This window comes from Perca flavescens, chromosome 22, assembly GCF_004354835.1.
Source record: "Perca flavescens isolate YP-PL-M2 chromosome 22, PFLA_1.0, whole genome shotgun sequence".
NCBI lineage: Eukaryota > Metazoa > Chordata > Actinopteri > Perciformes > Percidae > Perca > Perca flavescens.
The window spans coordinates 14,370,082-14,387,150 of NC_041352.1; the positions used below are offsets into that span (position 1 = coordinate 14,370,082).

A 17,069-nucleotide genomic window follows, 5' to 3' on the forward strand; every position below is an offset into this window, starting at 1 on the left:
AGAAAGTGACATCAGATGTTTATCTTTGGGGATCAGTAGATCAATAGAGAGAGAGAAATCATTCTGCCTGGTAACAGTAATGTACTTACAGTTTGACTACATTACTTTTGAGTGTCGGGATAAGAGGGCATTCTGCATCATGTCAACCAAATCATATGGACACGGTGTTCGGGCAGACATAAAGGGCATGTTTGCCCTTGTTATGATGAACCAAGGATAAGCTTTGTTTGTTTTGGGCTCTTGGCATAGATGCAAATAATCCACATACTTGCATTGTACAGCAAAACTTGCTGGTAGCTATGTTTTTTTTTTTTTTTTCTTCAAGCTTCATAGGGTTTCAGGCTACAATAAGCGTGTGTGTCTGTGTGTTGTTTGTTCCTGTAGTCTTGTGTGAAACAAGAATACTTATCCAGATGTAATGAGACATGGTTGAATGCATGAGTGTTTATTTATGGGTGTGTTTGGGAGACATTTAAAGATGGAGTTAACATTTACTCTGTTATTACCCAAGGTTATTATGACACAAGGTTTACAGTATTTGGGTTACAGATGCCTTTTATTAATTACAGCTTTCCAGTAATGATTCTTCTTCTGATGATCCTGTCGAGTTCAGTTTGTGTGGGCGTGAGTGAGAGCCAAATTAAGAGACTGATTGTGTGTTAATTACAGCACAGTAATGAAGTGCTCCATCTTGTCTTGTATTCCATCCTCAGAACTCCCCAAGGCAGCCCTCAGGATCCTCAGCAACATGACCTTCCTGTTTGTCAGCCTGTCCTACACGGCAGAGTGTGCCATCGTCACTGCCTTCATCACCTTCATCCCCAAGTTTATTGAGTCACAGTTTGGTATCCCCGCCTCCAACGCCAGCATATACACCGGTAAGTCTCTTTTGTTAATTCACTCTTTCTTTTCTATAACTTTATTGAAAATGATGAAGTAGAACATGTTATCATATAGCAGCCTGTAGAAGAAAGAAAAATCAAAACAACTTGTGATGTAACAAACTAATTTTAGTTGCGATTAATCCATCTATTATTTCTGTTATTATTCTGCTGCCCTTTGCTGCGTGTCATCCCCCATCTCTCTCACCCTTTCATGTCTATCCACTGTCTAAATAAAGGAAAAAAGCCCCCAAAAAAATAATCTTTAAAAAAAAAAAGTTTAAAATATCAGAAAAATATATTCTACAGTAATGTAAAACTGAGCAGCAAATCCTCACATTTGAGAAGGTGGAATCGGTGACATTTTTACTGATGATTTAGCCATCATCAGAAATGTTAGTGATTTATTTTCTGCCAAGCAACTAATCAATTAAAATGTTGTTTCATCACTTAAAATAAGCACAAATATGGTAAGAATCCCACTCTCCTCTGGATGCTCTGCAATGACTTTCCAGATGGGAAAAAGAAATTTGTGTTTATTTGCCTATAATGCAGTAATAAAGCGGTCATTTTCATTAATTGAAATGTTCCTGAAGAGATGAGTTATAACCCAAACTATTAGATCAATAAGGCAAAACTTCTTTTGCAAAGAGTTTATTAGAATGTATTACCCTTGTCTGCAGCCTTTTAAGAAATAATAGATCTAATGGTTACCAGGAAACATACATTTGTTTTTATTATTATTATTATTATTATTATTATTATTATAAGTCTTTAGATTTAAGCCTGCATGTTAAATAGTTACATAATTATACTCTCTCATAATTTTGAAAACGCACGATTATGTCTTTAGAAAATATGTTTTTCACTGCAGTGAAAATGATTTGTTTGACATTGTGTGTTGCTTTCTTTTTGTTTATTCTGATCCTGGACAGGACGGTAAATGATGCATCAGCACATACTTTATGCACTAGTTTGTAGTCTGTACCAGCTTATGCTCACATTTGTTCTCACCTCTCCACGTCTAGCACACAGTGATTCACAGCCAGAGGGCAGCACTATGAGTCATCGTTGACTTTCATTCAGTGATGAGCTTCCATTACATCTCCTGACTGTAACACACAAACCTCTGTTGACTGCACGAGACACATTCATCATAACATGGACACACACACACACACACACACACACACACACACACACACACACACACACACACACACACACACACACACACACACACACACCCTACCCGTGCTCTACCTGTAATTTGTACAACACATATGAAGCATGTACAAATCCTTCTGTCATGTCTAAGACAGTGGTACTAATACAAAACCAATCTGGTAGGATTATTACAGAAACCAGTGATTGTATTTGTCTGTCCAAGTATTCTGGTGCCTTATGGTCATTCCTAGACACACACACACACACACACACACACACACACACACACACACACACACACACACACACACACACACACACACACACACACACACACACACACACACACACACACACACACACACACACACACACACAATACCTTTGCCTCATCTCATCTGTCTGTTGCCAGGATACAAGGGCTAAGAGCAAACGGGTGGTGCGGTTGCCATGGCTACTGAAACGATGCCAAGCTGCTGGGATGTGATGATGGTTGAGATGAGGGCACTCCTGTTGATGGGAGCACAGTGCTTACTCAGGCAGACAGATGGACTGACCAACTGTGACATTTCTCTGATTATTTTTTTTTTAAAATGACCACAATACCAGACAGTGTGAAAATTATTTGTTTTCACAGAACATCTTATCAAACTTAATCAAGTTAGGATTAGCCTTCAACAATTTTAAGCAACAGAAGTTGATATTTAGGAACAAAAATGTAAAGATTGACATTCAGAGAAATTTGATAAAATTTGCTTAGTTGATTGGATTTTAAAGCTGCTATAAGTTATGATTTTATATTCACAATGAGTGTGTTTTTATTAAGTAATTATTGTGGCGATCACGCAGAGAATTATTGCCCAACTCTGCAGTTCCCCTCAGCTCCCCTTAGCTCAACAGAGCTTTATATTGTCTTTCAGCTCATTGTTTTGGTTTTAAGGCCCACAACTTTGTCACCACCTGCCCAGCACCACCTCCAACTCCAAATAGCAGACAGACAAGAAGAGAGTAACATGAATATTTTGGAGCATTTAGCCATTTAAAGAGACAGATATTTCCTTCAGGAGTTGGTAGAGTGATATAACAAACTAAAAAGAAAGTGAATATTGGACCTACATTCATTAGTAGCCAGAAACACAACTTCAAATGAATGCTAACGTAGCTTTATATATGCTGGTTATGTAAATAAGCAGTATGCAGTATTTTAACACATTCACTGTATCAACTTAAAAGGTAATGATAGGCTACATCATCGTTTCTGCTGCTGCCAAAAAAACAGTTAATGAAGGTTTAATAAAACCAATTTTAATCTAGATCCAAAATGGAACTAGCTTTTGCCCAGCCCTAATTGCCAACTGATTGAATATTGTTTGGTTGAGTTCATTGATGCTTTTATACTGTTTATGCTGTATTTGCAGACTGCCATGTGGTCATTTTTTTGGGGGAAAAGTTCTTAACTACACAGTAAATTATGCATTTTATGTTTCCGGCAGCACCAACAGTGCTTTGCTAGAAATAAACAGAAGAATAATTAGAAAGTCTCGCAAATTACCACCTTGATAAGTCTGTATCCTGCCCGGTTAAAGAGCAGCCACTGCCACATGCTCATTAAATGTTGCTACAGAAATAGCACTGGAACATATCACACACGCCCCCATCAGCTGCAGTTTACCCTATGCTGCTCTCTGACTGTTTCTCTGACTTTTTTTCACTTTAGTGCCTCTGTTAATCTCACCCACCCTCCTTTCAAATATGCACTTTCCATTCTTATTATTTTTCTATTATTTTTTCTGTGTCAATTTTTTTCTCTATCTCTGCTGTACAAGCTGCAGTTGACAAGGTCTGTCACGAGAGTCATGGCGTCTTATGTAGGATCTCTACAATAGATTAGCACTGACATGCACACATTTATCAAATGCCTGTTAATCCAGATAAAATGTAGCATTTATTACTAAAGCATAGTATGTACTGTATGTGTGCACTGTAAGTCACTGTAATATATCATCTTGTTTGGCTGTGTACATGTTTAATCCTGCAGAAAGCACAAGGTTTTAACACAAAAAAATGTTATGTTATGCCACAGCTGCCTGTTGCCTAGCTCTCACTGAGCATGCTGAAAGAGACACATTTTCTATTTCTGTTACACACAAGCACATGCATACAGAGAGGGAGAAGCCAGATTACATTTCTGTGTACTTGGATCACTTCTCTGCTGATCCTCTATCTGTGACGACCCTCCACCCCCGCTGACTGACCCCATCTTGCTCGTTACCAGGCCGCGAGTGCCTGTGGCTGGACTCGAGGGCTGCCATGTGCAGCCTCCCCGGGCCTTAACTCCTGCACGATGTGACACTTTCCACCCGGTCCATCCTGCCAGCAGCCAGCTTTGCCTTTCTTCATGCTGTCAATTAGACCAGCTTTAGTGGACTGAGAGCATGTGGTCCTGTACTTCCACAGTCTAAAATGACTCACTGGTAGCCCACAGTGTAGCCTTGTCAGATTGATACAGCAAAGCTTATTCTTTCATTTTTCTTTGAAGTTATTTTATTCTTGGGAAGTCACATTAAGATTGATCTTTCCTTTTCAAGCAACTGTGTCCAACAAGACAGCATACAATCCTAAATATAAAATAAATTAATTATTAAATTAATGTAAAAATAAAAGCATGACATGTTCACATTAATCATGTAAGTGCACTTGATTAAAATACTGTAGATCTGATTATAATTGCAATTAGTCAGTCATGCTTTACAGTAATTAATTCAGCGTCAAAAAATTCTTGACACAAATTAGCTGTTTTATTTCTGTGTCGTTTGCAACACTTCTGAAGTCTTTTCCTCTATTTCACCCAGCCTTCTTTTCCCTCATCTCTCTCACAGGCGTGATCATCGTACCCAGTGCTGGGGTGGGCATCGTGCTGGGAGGCTACATCATCAAGAAGCTGAAGCTCGGCGCTAGAGAGTCAGCCAAGCTGGCCATGATCTGCAGTGGGGTGTCTCTGCTCTGCTTCTCCACGCTATTCATAGTGGGCTGTGAGAGCATCAATTTAGGAGGCATCAACATACCTTACACCACTGGGTAAGGGCAAATGTACTTGCTTTGTTAGCTCATTTTCCCCGACTATATACAAAATGAATCATTTTATGTATGTGGTACTTGGGAGCCAGTTATACAGTTTGTTTTTAAACTGTTTATTTTTTTTAATTTTTAATTTTTTGGCCTTTAATTAATAGGACAGATGAAGACAGGAAAGGGGGTAGAAAGAGGGGGGATGACATGCAGCCCGGGCTGCTGTGATAAGAACTGAGCCGAAGTACTGCTTATTTAAAAGAAAATGCATATGAAGTTATATCTGAAATACACACATACTGGAGGATGGCGTGGGACTGGGATGCTGTCACCGCTCCCATCATCCTCATGTGTTATAGCATTGTGTTGGTGTGAATGATTAATTAGCAACACTGGCATCTGCTCTCGTGGCTCTGTTGAATCACTCTGCCACCTCTATTTCTGATGCTGCCACTCGACACCACATCAGCAGCGAGGCTTCACCGTTAACAAAACAGTCATCCCATGTCTGAGCCCCGGGCAGAAGTTAGGAACACACTCATACAGATAGACGCATTAAGTTAAAGTTACAGAGTGACCTTGACATACAAACATATTACATATCTTCTCTATCCCATCTCATTAAACTGTACGCTGATAACGGTCATCGCTGTACCAAAAATTTACATTTTAAATTTTTTAATTCTAAAGTTTGTTGTGCAGACATATAATCTGAAGTATAATACATATAAAAACATCCTTTTGATATTAGACGGGCCAGCTAACTGCATCGTCTCACTAAAAAGTGAACACACATGGAAAACTGCTAAACCTCTTTGAAATTTACTTTTCACATAACTAAGTTAAATATGGTGATTATTTGTCAAATAGTCAGCGTGCCCTTTAAAGCCCCATAGCTGACCCATTAATAACTGCAGTCTTTGTTTAAGCCGGTGTTTATAGAGGGGTCAATAAGACGTGTGAACCGGTAGGGGATCCTCATTATGAACCGCACTGGTCACTAGTCACTGGTAGCACCCACATGAGGAATGTTTAGCCCAGGCCCACCCTTTGTGTCACTTGTCTGTACTCACACACACTAGTATGGATGGAGCTCTCCCTGCTGGGGACTATTTGACAAAAAAAAAGGACAGGACAAACTCCAAAGGTCCTCAAACTTTTCAAAGCCAAGATATCAAGCTCTGGAATATCTGCAAAAGTGTTACATGATTATGACTTGGGCCTGTATGCTGAATTATAAGCTGCATGTAGACAAGTACATTTTTAAAATAAAGCTGGGCCATGATCCGAATACTGCATCTTGATAAACCTTCACAACTCAGTTTGTTGTTGTTCCTTCATTCTCCCTGTTCAGTGTCTGCAGCACTAAACCACATGTAGCCACTCCTCTTGGCTCTCTTTAAGTTTTATGCAGTGCAGCCGGCACACAATTACACAACATTTGGAGGGTTCGGTGAAGGCCGGAATTTAGTCTGAACAAAAGGACATAGGCAATCAGTGCAGCGAGCCTGCGACTGCAGCAGGGCTGGTGCCTTTTTTAACGGGCATGCAAACACGCACACTGTCTCCTTCACACACAGTGTCTGGAATGTGACACTGTTGTGTCAGGATGGGACCAAATGTGTTTGCCCTGTAACAACCAATACAAAATTAGGATGTGTATCACTCGCTCTTGTGAAAAATGATAGTCCACTGATTATAAGAAGCATAAAATAATTTTAAAAATTTCCCTGTTTTGCATCTTGAACACATTATCAAAATTCAAACCTTCAGAGAGGTGTGTCTGTGTGTGTGTGACAGTACAGAGGCTGTTGTGTTGTTAGGGCCCGTCCGCGGCTGTTCCGCAGGGCTCAGAGCGAAGCTTCCCAGAGAAAACCCAGGACTCGCTTCACTGCTCCCGGTTTAGACAGAGCCAGCATCCAGCGACGGTTCCCACACTGTCTCTCGAGTCACTGGAAGTTATCACTTCCTCACCCCCTTGTTTGTGTCCTTCTATCATCACACAGGCTGGTAGAGGGCTAGATTAAAGATTAGTAAAAGGATTATGTGCAGCAGATTAATAATGAGACGCAGAGACTACAGTAGACATTGCCGAGAAGATTGGCAGCCTCTTTCATAAAAAAACACTGTTTTACTTTTGCGTTACTGCACTGAACAGAAATTGTTTTACTTTGCAAATAATATACTACATTTATGATTTTTTTTTTCATGATTTTCCTGCTTAAAAAAAAGTTTATGGAGTGATGCCATACAGGGAAGGGGAGTGGGGACAACAAGTATTATCCTCATTGCAGCAGGAAGCATTGGGATTTATGGGAAATGTGGTCTAAAATGTGACATATGGCCCCATACATTTTTCTGGAACTAAATGGTGTGCTGCTATCCAAGCAGGGCCACACTTGTAAACAACGTTGCAATGAAACTAGCCTAAATGCATTAATGTGTAATAAATGAAGAAATGCTCCTACCGAGCATATGGCTAAGTACCCTGCCTTTCGCCCTTGCTGACACAACATTACTGTAACTTTGAAAGTGTGAATTAAAAAAGAAAAGCAACATTGTCAGTGCATTTATCGTTATCCAATAGGTTTTGAAAGGCTAGGAAAAACAAGAGTTTTATGAAAAAAGAAGCATGTAGCCTCTGCACTGAAATGGTCCAGGACATGGATATGATGGGTCCTTGTTGTTCTTAACAGATGTTTTTGTGTGTCCCTCTGTGCAGTCCGACCCTGACGATGACCCACAGGAACCTGACCGGCAGTTGCAACGTGAACTGTGGCTGCAGGATCCATGAGTACGCTCCGGTCTGCGGCTCGGATGGCATTACCTATTTCAACCCCTGTCTGGCTGGATGCAGCACTGTGGGCAATGATAGCACCGGGGTGAGTACACTAAAACACTTATACATATAAAAAAATGCGCACACACACACACCCTACACCTTTTTGTTTTTCTGTTTTTATGTGGCCATTTCTACATCAAGTAGGAGAGTAAAAAAGGAGTGATGAAAACGATTTTAGAGAATGGAAACCCTAATCATAATGAATAAACAAAGACCTGTTCTGTACATTCTCCTCCCATAGCTCTGAAAGTACAGGACGTGTCAAACTCCACAACAATTGTCAGATAGGAAGTTATGACCGCATGAGGAAAGGAAATTGTTAAACAAATCAACAGTAAAAACACCTTAAACTGTAAAATGTCCCTGAATACTTTTTCTGTTGAACGTTTTGAATTCCCCTTCAGAACACAAGGCAAAAAAAGTTTACTTGCAAAATGTAACGTGCAAAATAATACTATTTCTCGATTACATTGTTTTTGTGATCGTTAGGAGCCGAAATGGCCATCGAAATTTGATTAATTACACAGCCCTAGAATTAGCTTCAAATGTTAAATTAGCTTAAAAGAGATTTACTCTTGTTGTTTCTGACTACAGATTAGGAACTACACAGACTGCGGCTGTGTGCAGAGCAGACAGGTCATCACTCCGTCCTCGGGAGGCCAGGGCAACCAGCTCCAGCTGGTCATCGTTAAAACCTACCTAAACGAGAACGGCTACGCTGTATCGGGGAAGTGCGACCGCACCTGCAACACTCTCATCCCATTCCTCATCTTCCTCTTCATCGTCACTCTCATCACCGCCTGTGCCCAGCCCTCCGCCATCATTGTCACACTCAGGTAAGGGACCGCTTCTGCCAATCGATGTCTGTGTGTGTCCACTCTGCTTAAAGGTTGTCTTATTTTCTGTCTCTTTTGAACTGAATAAAAAATGTGATAAACGTTTTTCTTAAATGCTTTTATTTGGATGCAGTGCAGTAAATCTGTATCGTTTACGTTCTATTTCTCCTTTGTCAGGTCTGTTGATGAACAGGAGAGGCCTTTTGCTCTTGGGATGCAGTTTGTCTTGCTCCGAACTCTTGGTAAGTTCCAGAATATTTGCACTATGAGGAATGATAAATATATTAGAACCACACACTGTATGTTTTGTGACCCTGTTGGGTTAAAACACTATAATCCCTTGTCTATTGTATCTACTCTGGTCATAAAGAGTAGATGTTAAGCTAAAGATTTTCAAAAAGTGCGCAGCGTGTCATTTAGAATACGCAGAAGAAAACCTACTTTATTGATATTATATAGTATAGTGATATTAGATATATCACTATAATATAGATATTATTGATACCCAATGGGGAAATTACATTATTTCACTACATTATTTTTTTACGAGTAGTTTGGTTCCTTGTTCAAGGGCACTGAACCGCCATTTGGTGAAAGTAATGTATTTGTAACTAATTTGTACTTTTTTTTTACTTTTTAGGACATTTTTAGGACATAATGATATTTCTGTGATTTGTATGGCATAATATACTATGACTTTACCAAATTTATGGCATTACTATGACTTTTTATGACATACTATACTAATGACAGTTTTATGACATACTATACTATGATTTATTTTTATTTTTTTATTTTGTTTTAAACATTTTTATCACATGCTATATTATGACTTTTGTGACTATTTTATGACAAACTATAGTATGACTTTTCTGTGACTTTTATGACATACTATATATATGTATGACATTTCAAAACAACTTTATGACCTATTATACTATGGCTTTTTACCCGCCAAGGGTAATGATTCTGGTTTTGTCTGGTTAATTTGTTGGTCAGCAGGACACTAGCCCAATTTCCATGAAACTTGGTGGAATGGTATTAACCTGACTCCGCCAGATGGATTGCTTCGCATTTGCTCGGCATATCCATCTGGGAACTTTCCGTTGGAGAACTTTTGGGAAGGGGCGAAAATACTGGTTAGCTGATTGGATAAACCCTCTGTCTATCACCAACATAGGTGGTGATAGACAGGCCAAATCAACCGGCCAAATCAGTCGGATCAAACTCTTGCCGAAACCAGTCGGCAGAAGAGCAAAAACATCTTTTCCTCCCGAGAAAAGCCTCCAGTGCCATTTTTTGCTCTTCTTTCAACGAAGGAATACTTTCTTATTCAGATAAAACTTGCGTGATAGCTACGCTCATCTCATCCATGGCAGCGCCATGTTGTTTAGACTGAACAGTCGCTTCTTGTTGCGTCACACCTAAACCCGCCTCAAAACCAATGCTGATTGGTCGGTCGTTTGGCGAACAGCTCCAAAGTTTCTCTATCTCAAGATGCCAGACTGATCTGCGAGTGGAAAACTGGAGCTTGCCAGATCAGGACGGTCTCACCAGGCTAGAATGGTACAGCATGGGCAAAAAAAAACATAAAACTTAAACTTTTTTTTTTTAATCACTTTTTTTTTTTTTTTTTTAGACATACTATACTATGACTTTTCGACATACTATACTAGGACTTATTGTGGACATACTACACTAGGACTTTTTTATATTTTCATGACATCATATACTATGACTTTTTTGACACACTGTACTATGAATTCTTTATGACTTTTTTCAACATATACTATGACTTTTTTGTACTTTTTTCCACCTACTATAATATGACTTGTTTAGACTTTTTTTCAACACACTATACTATGACTTTATTATGACTTTTCGACATACTATGCTAACAAAGAAGGAATGCAACAATTTTCATTTGGAATATTTTATTTTCACTTTTTTTTTTTTCGACATACTATACTGACTTTTTCAACATACTAGGACATTAATTTGACTTGATCTGTCCGGGGACTTGACCCAGCGACCCTCATGTGTGTGCTGCAGACACTGAACAGGGAGAATGAAGGAACAACAACAAACTGAGTTGTGAAGGTTTATTTATATATATATATATATATATATATATATATATATATATATATATATATATATATATATATATATATATATATATATATATATACATACATACACACACACACACACACACACACACAATGGCCCAATCCCAAAGTGAGCCCTAAGGACTAAAGACTCACAGACTTAAGTGATCTCAGGTACTAAGTGAGCGAGTGTGTGAGGCCACATGGGCTCAGATAGGTATAAATGGGATTGGGACAGCACTTCACGAGATCACATGTTACCTTGGCGACGTTTAATAACAAAGATGTTGCTGACACTTGCCGGTTTGAGAATCTTCATTTTAAGTTTGTTGCTTTCCACACGGCCAAGGCCCAGGAGACGGCTGCCTGATTCCAAACTCTTGTTTTACAAGTTGGACAACAGGTTGGTCTGTTCCGTGTGTCGTGCTGTTGTTTACCTTTGTAATTTCCGGATTTCCATACGGTCTCCGCAGTAAACGTCACAACGCTTTGAACTGTGGGTAATTCCCTTTGATGAAGTCTGCATCGATGCAGACTCAAGGAAAGGGCTCGGTAAGTGTGTACTCAAACCCTCACGCCCTTTGAAATTCGACATTGGGACAACCCTGAGCCCTTACGAATTTCGCGAGAACGCGCACCAAAGTCTGTGAGTCCGGACTTTGGGATTGGGCCAATGACTTTTTTTGTGTATGCATGTATACATACAATGACTTTTTTCGACTTTTTTTTCAACATACTATACTATGACTTAACAGGACTTTTTTGGACATACTATACTGTAACTTTTTTAACATACTATACTATGACTTTTTTATTTTATGATTTTTATTTTTATCTATGAATCTTTTGTACTTTTTTTTTCCGACATACTCTACTATTAAAGTTATGAAGAAGGCATAGTGTATGTCAGAAAAAGTCATAGTATAGTGTATCCAAAAAGTCATAAAAAATATGACCGTATGTCAGAAAAAAGTTTATTATGACTTTATTATGACTTTTTGACATACTCTTTTTTTGGAAATAACTACTACTATACTACTTTTTTATAAAATGATAAATTAGAAAAGTCTTTGGCGACCCCCATTGTGATACCTCAAATTCCCATTGTGAAGTCATCATTTTTATGGGGGTTGAGAAGCCGTGAGTAGTGTAGGATCCCCGGTGGAGTCTAGACACCGGTGGGTATGGTGATGACTGAAGAGCATGCTGAGATCTGGGTGGATGAGAAGAGGAGCAAGCTCTGATGAGCTCAGACCTAGGCGCTGGGATGATGAGAGCTGACAGCAATGGAGAGGAAAACATTTAAATATTGATTGGAGTGATTGGCTTATAGATTGTAGCTACATCTTATTGGTGTAACTAAAAGACTAAATGTACCTAATCAGCTGATAAGGGAAAGCAGGAGAAGAGGAAGAGAATGAAGGGGAATGAGAGAGTGATTAACATAAAATAGTTTTCCTGGCTGAATTTACGCTAAGCTTCTTGAGTTTTTTCAACATACTATAATTACTTTCGTTGACCTACTATACTGACTCATATATATACTATGACTTTTTTCACATACTATGTCTTTTTGTATCACTTTTTTGACATAGTATACTATACTATAAGTTGAAGTAGTAATAATAATAGTGATAATATAAAGTACATTAAATCTACACTGCTTAATCAAGAAGGAAATGTAGAAAAAAATCCTAAAAAAGTCATAGTATAGTATCTGTAAAAAGTCATGAAGTCATAGTACAGTATGTTGAAAAAATCACAAAAGTTATTGTATAGTAAGTCGGGAAAAATCATACAAAAGTCATAGTATAGTATGTCAAAAAAAGTCATGTATGTTGAAAAAAGTAAAAAAATCATAGTATAGTGTCAAAATAAATTGCCTTGTGTATATATATATATAGTGATTATTTATATATACATGTCTTGTGTCGAAAGAAATCATAAAAAAGTCATAGTTTAGTATGTCAAAAAAGTTAGTATAGTGTGTTGATAAAAGTCATAGTATGTCGATAAAAGTCATAGTATAGTATGTCGAAAGTTCTAAAAAAGTCATAGTATAGTATGTCGAAACAAATCACAAAAAAGTCCTAGTATAGTATGTTGAAAAAAGCACAAAAAAGTTATAGTATATTTAAAAAATCATATTATAGTACATCGAACAAATCACAAAAAGTAATCGTATAGTTGAAAAAAATCACAAAAGTTATAGTATGTTTAAAAAATTATATTATAGTACATCGAAACAAATCACAAAAGTCATAGAATAGTATGTTGAACAAAAGTCAAACAAGTCATAGTATAGTATGTTGAAGAAAATCATGAAAGTCTTTGTATAGTATGTCGAAAAAAGTCATAGTATAGTACATTGTTAAGTCAAAGTACAGTACGTTAATAAGTCATAAGATAGTATGCCAAAAGTCACAGTATAGTATGTTGAAAAAGTTATAGTATGTTTAAAAAAAATCATATTATAGTATGTCAAAACAAATCACAAAAGTCATAGTATAGTATGTTGAAAAAAAAATGTCAAAAGTCAGTATAGTATGAAGAAAAATATCACAAAAGTCATTGTATTATGTCAAAAAAAAAACATACAAAAGTCATAGTATAGAATGTCCAAAAAAATCATAGTAAATCAAAGTTAAGTCATAAAAATATAAAAAAGTCATACTATGTATGCTGAAACAAATCCTAAAAGTCATTACTATATTATGTAGAAAATATTACTCCTTTTTGGTGTTTGTGGACACTGTGCTAGAAAAGTGCTGATTCAACACAACTGATTCAACACAACAAATCTTTTGATATTTGAGGCCGTAGGTGGATTAATTATTTAGAAAGGTGTTTCTAATATTCAAGTTTTTTAATATTCAAGTCTACTTCCATTGACTTGCATGAGGGGATCAGGCCTGCTTCTGATCTGCATGGAATGATGGTTTTACAATACAGTGTATCTACATTCAAGTGCTGTATCCAATTCCATTACATACTAATTGTATACACAGTATGGACTATATACAAATTGTCATAATTTAGTGTTTCAATAAAAGCGACTAAAGGCTGTAAACTTTACAAACGGAGCGTTTAAAAATGTAGATTTATAACTGTTTTCCAGGGATTTTCCATTTGCTTTGCATTGTATTGTGATGCAATAGCGTACTTCAACACCACACAAAAAAATCCTTAGTATGTGTATTAACTTTTTGGGGTACACTTAAAGCCCCTGAAAATGTGCTTTCAAATTAGTATAACAAACTAATGTTATGTATGTGTATATATTGGCTGGAAATTAATATGTAGTTTGGAATTGGGACACAGTGACAATCTTGTTTACCAGATTTTAAGTTATTCATCACAACATCTCTCTTCTCCCTCAGCATACATCCCCACGCCCATCTACTTTGGTGCTGTGATCGACACCACCTGCATGCTGTGGCAGCAGGACTGCGGCGTGCACGGCTCCTGCTGGGAGTACGACGTCACCTCATTCCGCTTCGTCTACTTCGGCCTGGCCGCCAGCCTCAAGTTCGTCGGCTTCATCTTCATCTTCCTCACCTGGTACTCGATCAAGCACAAGGAAGATCGAGCCGAGCGCTGGCGCCAGCACCTGCCTCCGCTGGGCACCGTCAGCGAGCTTATCTGCCACGCCGGAGGCCACAAAAGCCACTCACGCACCCGCTCCTGCCCCGTGTTCATCCCACCTCGGGCCGACCCGCCCGCCGCCCTGCTGCTCAACCGCGGACACAGCAGCCTCAGCTGCCCTGGCAACGCCCTCAAAGCAATAACCCCGCCCGTCCTCTTGCCAAATCACCACAGAGGCTCCGCCCATGTCTGAGAGCACACCATCCTCCCTTTGGCCTCCATTGTGACATGTGCCTTCCTGTTTGTGTTTCTACGCCACACAGTGTCTGCTTTACATCAGTCAGACACCAGGCAGGGCTCCACACCTGCTGTGGGACTGACAGGCAGGGACACGGGTGCGCCCACCATATTTAAAGGGCTGCTAATTGTTGTTTATAATGACAGGAAACTGACAGATGTTGTTTTGATTCTGAGCACATCATCAGCTGCAGCCACACACATCATCCACACAGGTCAGACCTCCCCTTGAAGGTTCAGACGATGTAAAGACATCTCATGGTGCTACTGTTAAAGGGCAGGGCATTAAAACTCTGTAAAGACGGATGAGTCATCATCAACACGACCTCTAAAGCACAACTGACATACCTGTACTATGCAAGATCCTACGTACAGCTCCCTCTCTACTCTCCATCTGTACCTCTCTCTTCTTCCCCGCCTAATTCATACGTTGTTGTTGGCTCATTCATAATCCCACTTTCCCTTACAGTCCGAGCTGTGAACATATCAGTAACCTCTTATTTGAGCCATTCCACCTGTTCTCCTGCCCGGTGTAGTTTGGATCTTCATAATTGACCTTTTTCTTTTTTAATCCTGTTTCTCCTCTTTTTTTTTTTTTTTTTTCCTTTCTCTTTCTTTTTGTAACAGTGCCTCTCAGGCTGTCTCGGCCAGTCCAATATACAAAGCTAGCTACCAGGGTAAATGCTAGCTACCGAAAAGCCAGTCACTATCCTCTCAGTTGAGCGCAATATTCTGCTTTGTTGCCCTCAGCTTCTGTGTTTGTGAACGGTTGTCCCCGAGCTTGAGCCTTTGCGCCCCAGTGGACGAAGCTCGTCGCCTTTGCAAGGTAACCATGTAGCTTAAAGCCGACAAACACCAATGGTACAGTGTTTAACGACTTCTGTGAAATCTACATTTCATTACACATCACAGTAGTTTATTATCACAATGTGGCAAACAGGAATAAGACAAGTATCTCATCGCTGACCATGTGCTGAAGCTACTGTATGTCCAGAAGATGTGATTGTACTTTGTTTCTTGAACTGTGATGGAGATTCTAAAGAGTGGCAAAACCGCAACACATTTGAACCACTTTTAAACACCACAACTTCAAAGTAAAATGATTTTGTATTTAATCTATTGCAACAAATAACAAATGCAAGGATGCATCACTTTGGCTTCATATTGTAATGGCTTCTCCATTCTAATGGTCATCAGATGTACATAGTAGTTATTTAGTAGACTAGGCTTTTAAGAAAGTAGTGCAGCAAGCATGTAAAAGCCATTTTATCAGCAAAAGTAATCAGATGTTGATTATTCAGTTCCTGGGTGTTTGGGGCCCTCTAGTGGACAGAGAGATGATTGAAGGCCAGTGAATGTTGCGGTTTGTCAGACCTACTGTACTATGAAATTCTTGGTTAAAAGGTTAATTATTAAACTTAATCACTGCACTGAATTTAGCACTTCAGTTTTCCAGAGATGTACCTTCTGCAAGTCATGTTAAAAAAATTGGTCTGCTAGTTTGGTGGTGAAGTTTACAACCTTCAGTATAACCGATGCCATGTTTTACTAGAATCGTATAATTTTGGCTCATGGATTAACCTCCCTTTGAATAGGACAGGTAGTGTTTGCAGAGAAATGAAAGCGCTGGTATGGCCTTTGTGTTAAAAAAAAACAAACAAAAACCTTTGTTCAATATTGGAAATATTGGTACATGTTTTAAAAACCACATTTAATGAATTTGTTTTTTCTAAGGGGGAATATAAGTATAATAAAGTTAATGTATTTTATATCCTGATCAGTTTGACTTCATTTTAGTTATTACAAGTTTGAAAGGAATTGAGAATCTGAAGTGTGTGCAGTGAATCCATTTTAAAAGTTAACATTTTTTGGCCAAGATTTATGGTTTTCTGCCAGGTAAGGATTATCAAGTTGTAATGGTGGTAACTAATAGTATTATTGTGACTTAGTACCTCAAATTACATATTCATAAGTGATCATGGTGTAAATATTGACTTATTATTGAGCTCACACATAGTTAGAAGCATATTTATGAACTAACCTATGATATTGTAGTTAAAAAAACGACTTAAAAGCTACAAAAAACAGTGGATTTGTCTCGCGGTGCCTGAATAGTGTTCTTCACATGGGGAAGGATTGAGTTTATCATGTGGGGAGGGAGTTGGGTTATTGCAATGTACTACACAATTGAGTTAATTTAAACACTGAAGTAATGCTACCCACAATGCCCTTCTCCCCATCTATAATCAATCCTCTAGGGCTCAGTATTTAGCACAGCCTC

General features: G+C 38.6%; 1 protein-coding gene across 1 annotated transcript in view; it reads left to right on the top strand.

Annotated features, from left to right (window-relative positions):
* Positions 1-16,602, top strand: part of slco5a1 (solute carrier organic anion transporter family member 5A1) — a 43,260-nt gene extending 26,658 nt beyond the window's left edge. The window contains exons 5-10 of the mRNA XM_028569764.1: positions 714-878; positions 4,928-5,126; positions 7,840-7,999; positions 8,554-8,795; positions 8,973-9,037; positions 14,287-16,602. Coding sequence (XP_028425565.1) covers positions 714-878; positions 4,928-5,126; positions 7,840-7,999; positions 8,554-8,795; positions 8,973-9,037; positions 14,287-14,744 — 1,289 coding nt within the window. The 3' untranslated portion in view covers positions 14,745-16,602. The remainder of the gene's footprint in view (positions 1-713; positions 879-4,927; positions 5,127-7,839; positions 8,000-8,553; positions 8,796-8,972; positions 9,038-14,286) is intronic.
* The last annotated feature ends 467 nt before the right edge of the window (positions 16,603-17,069 follow it).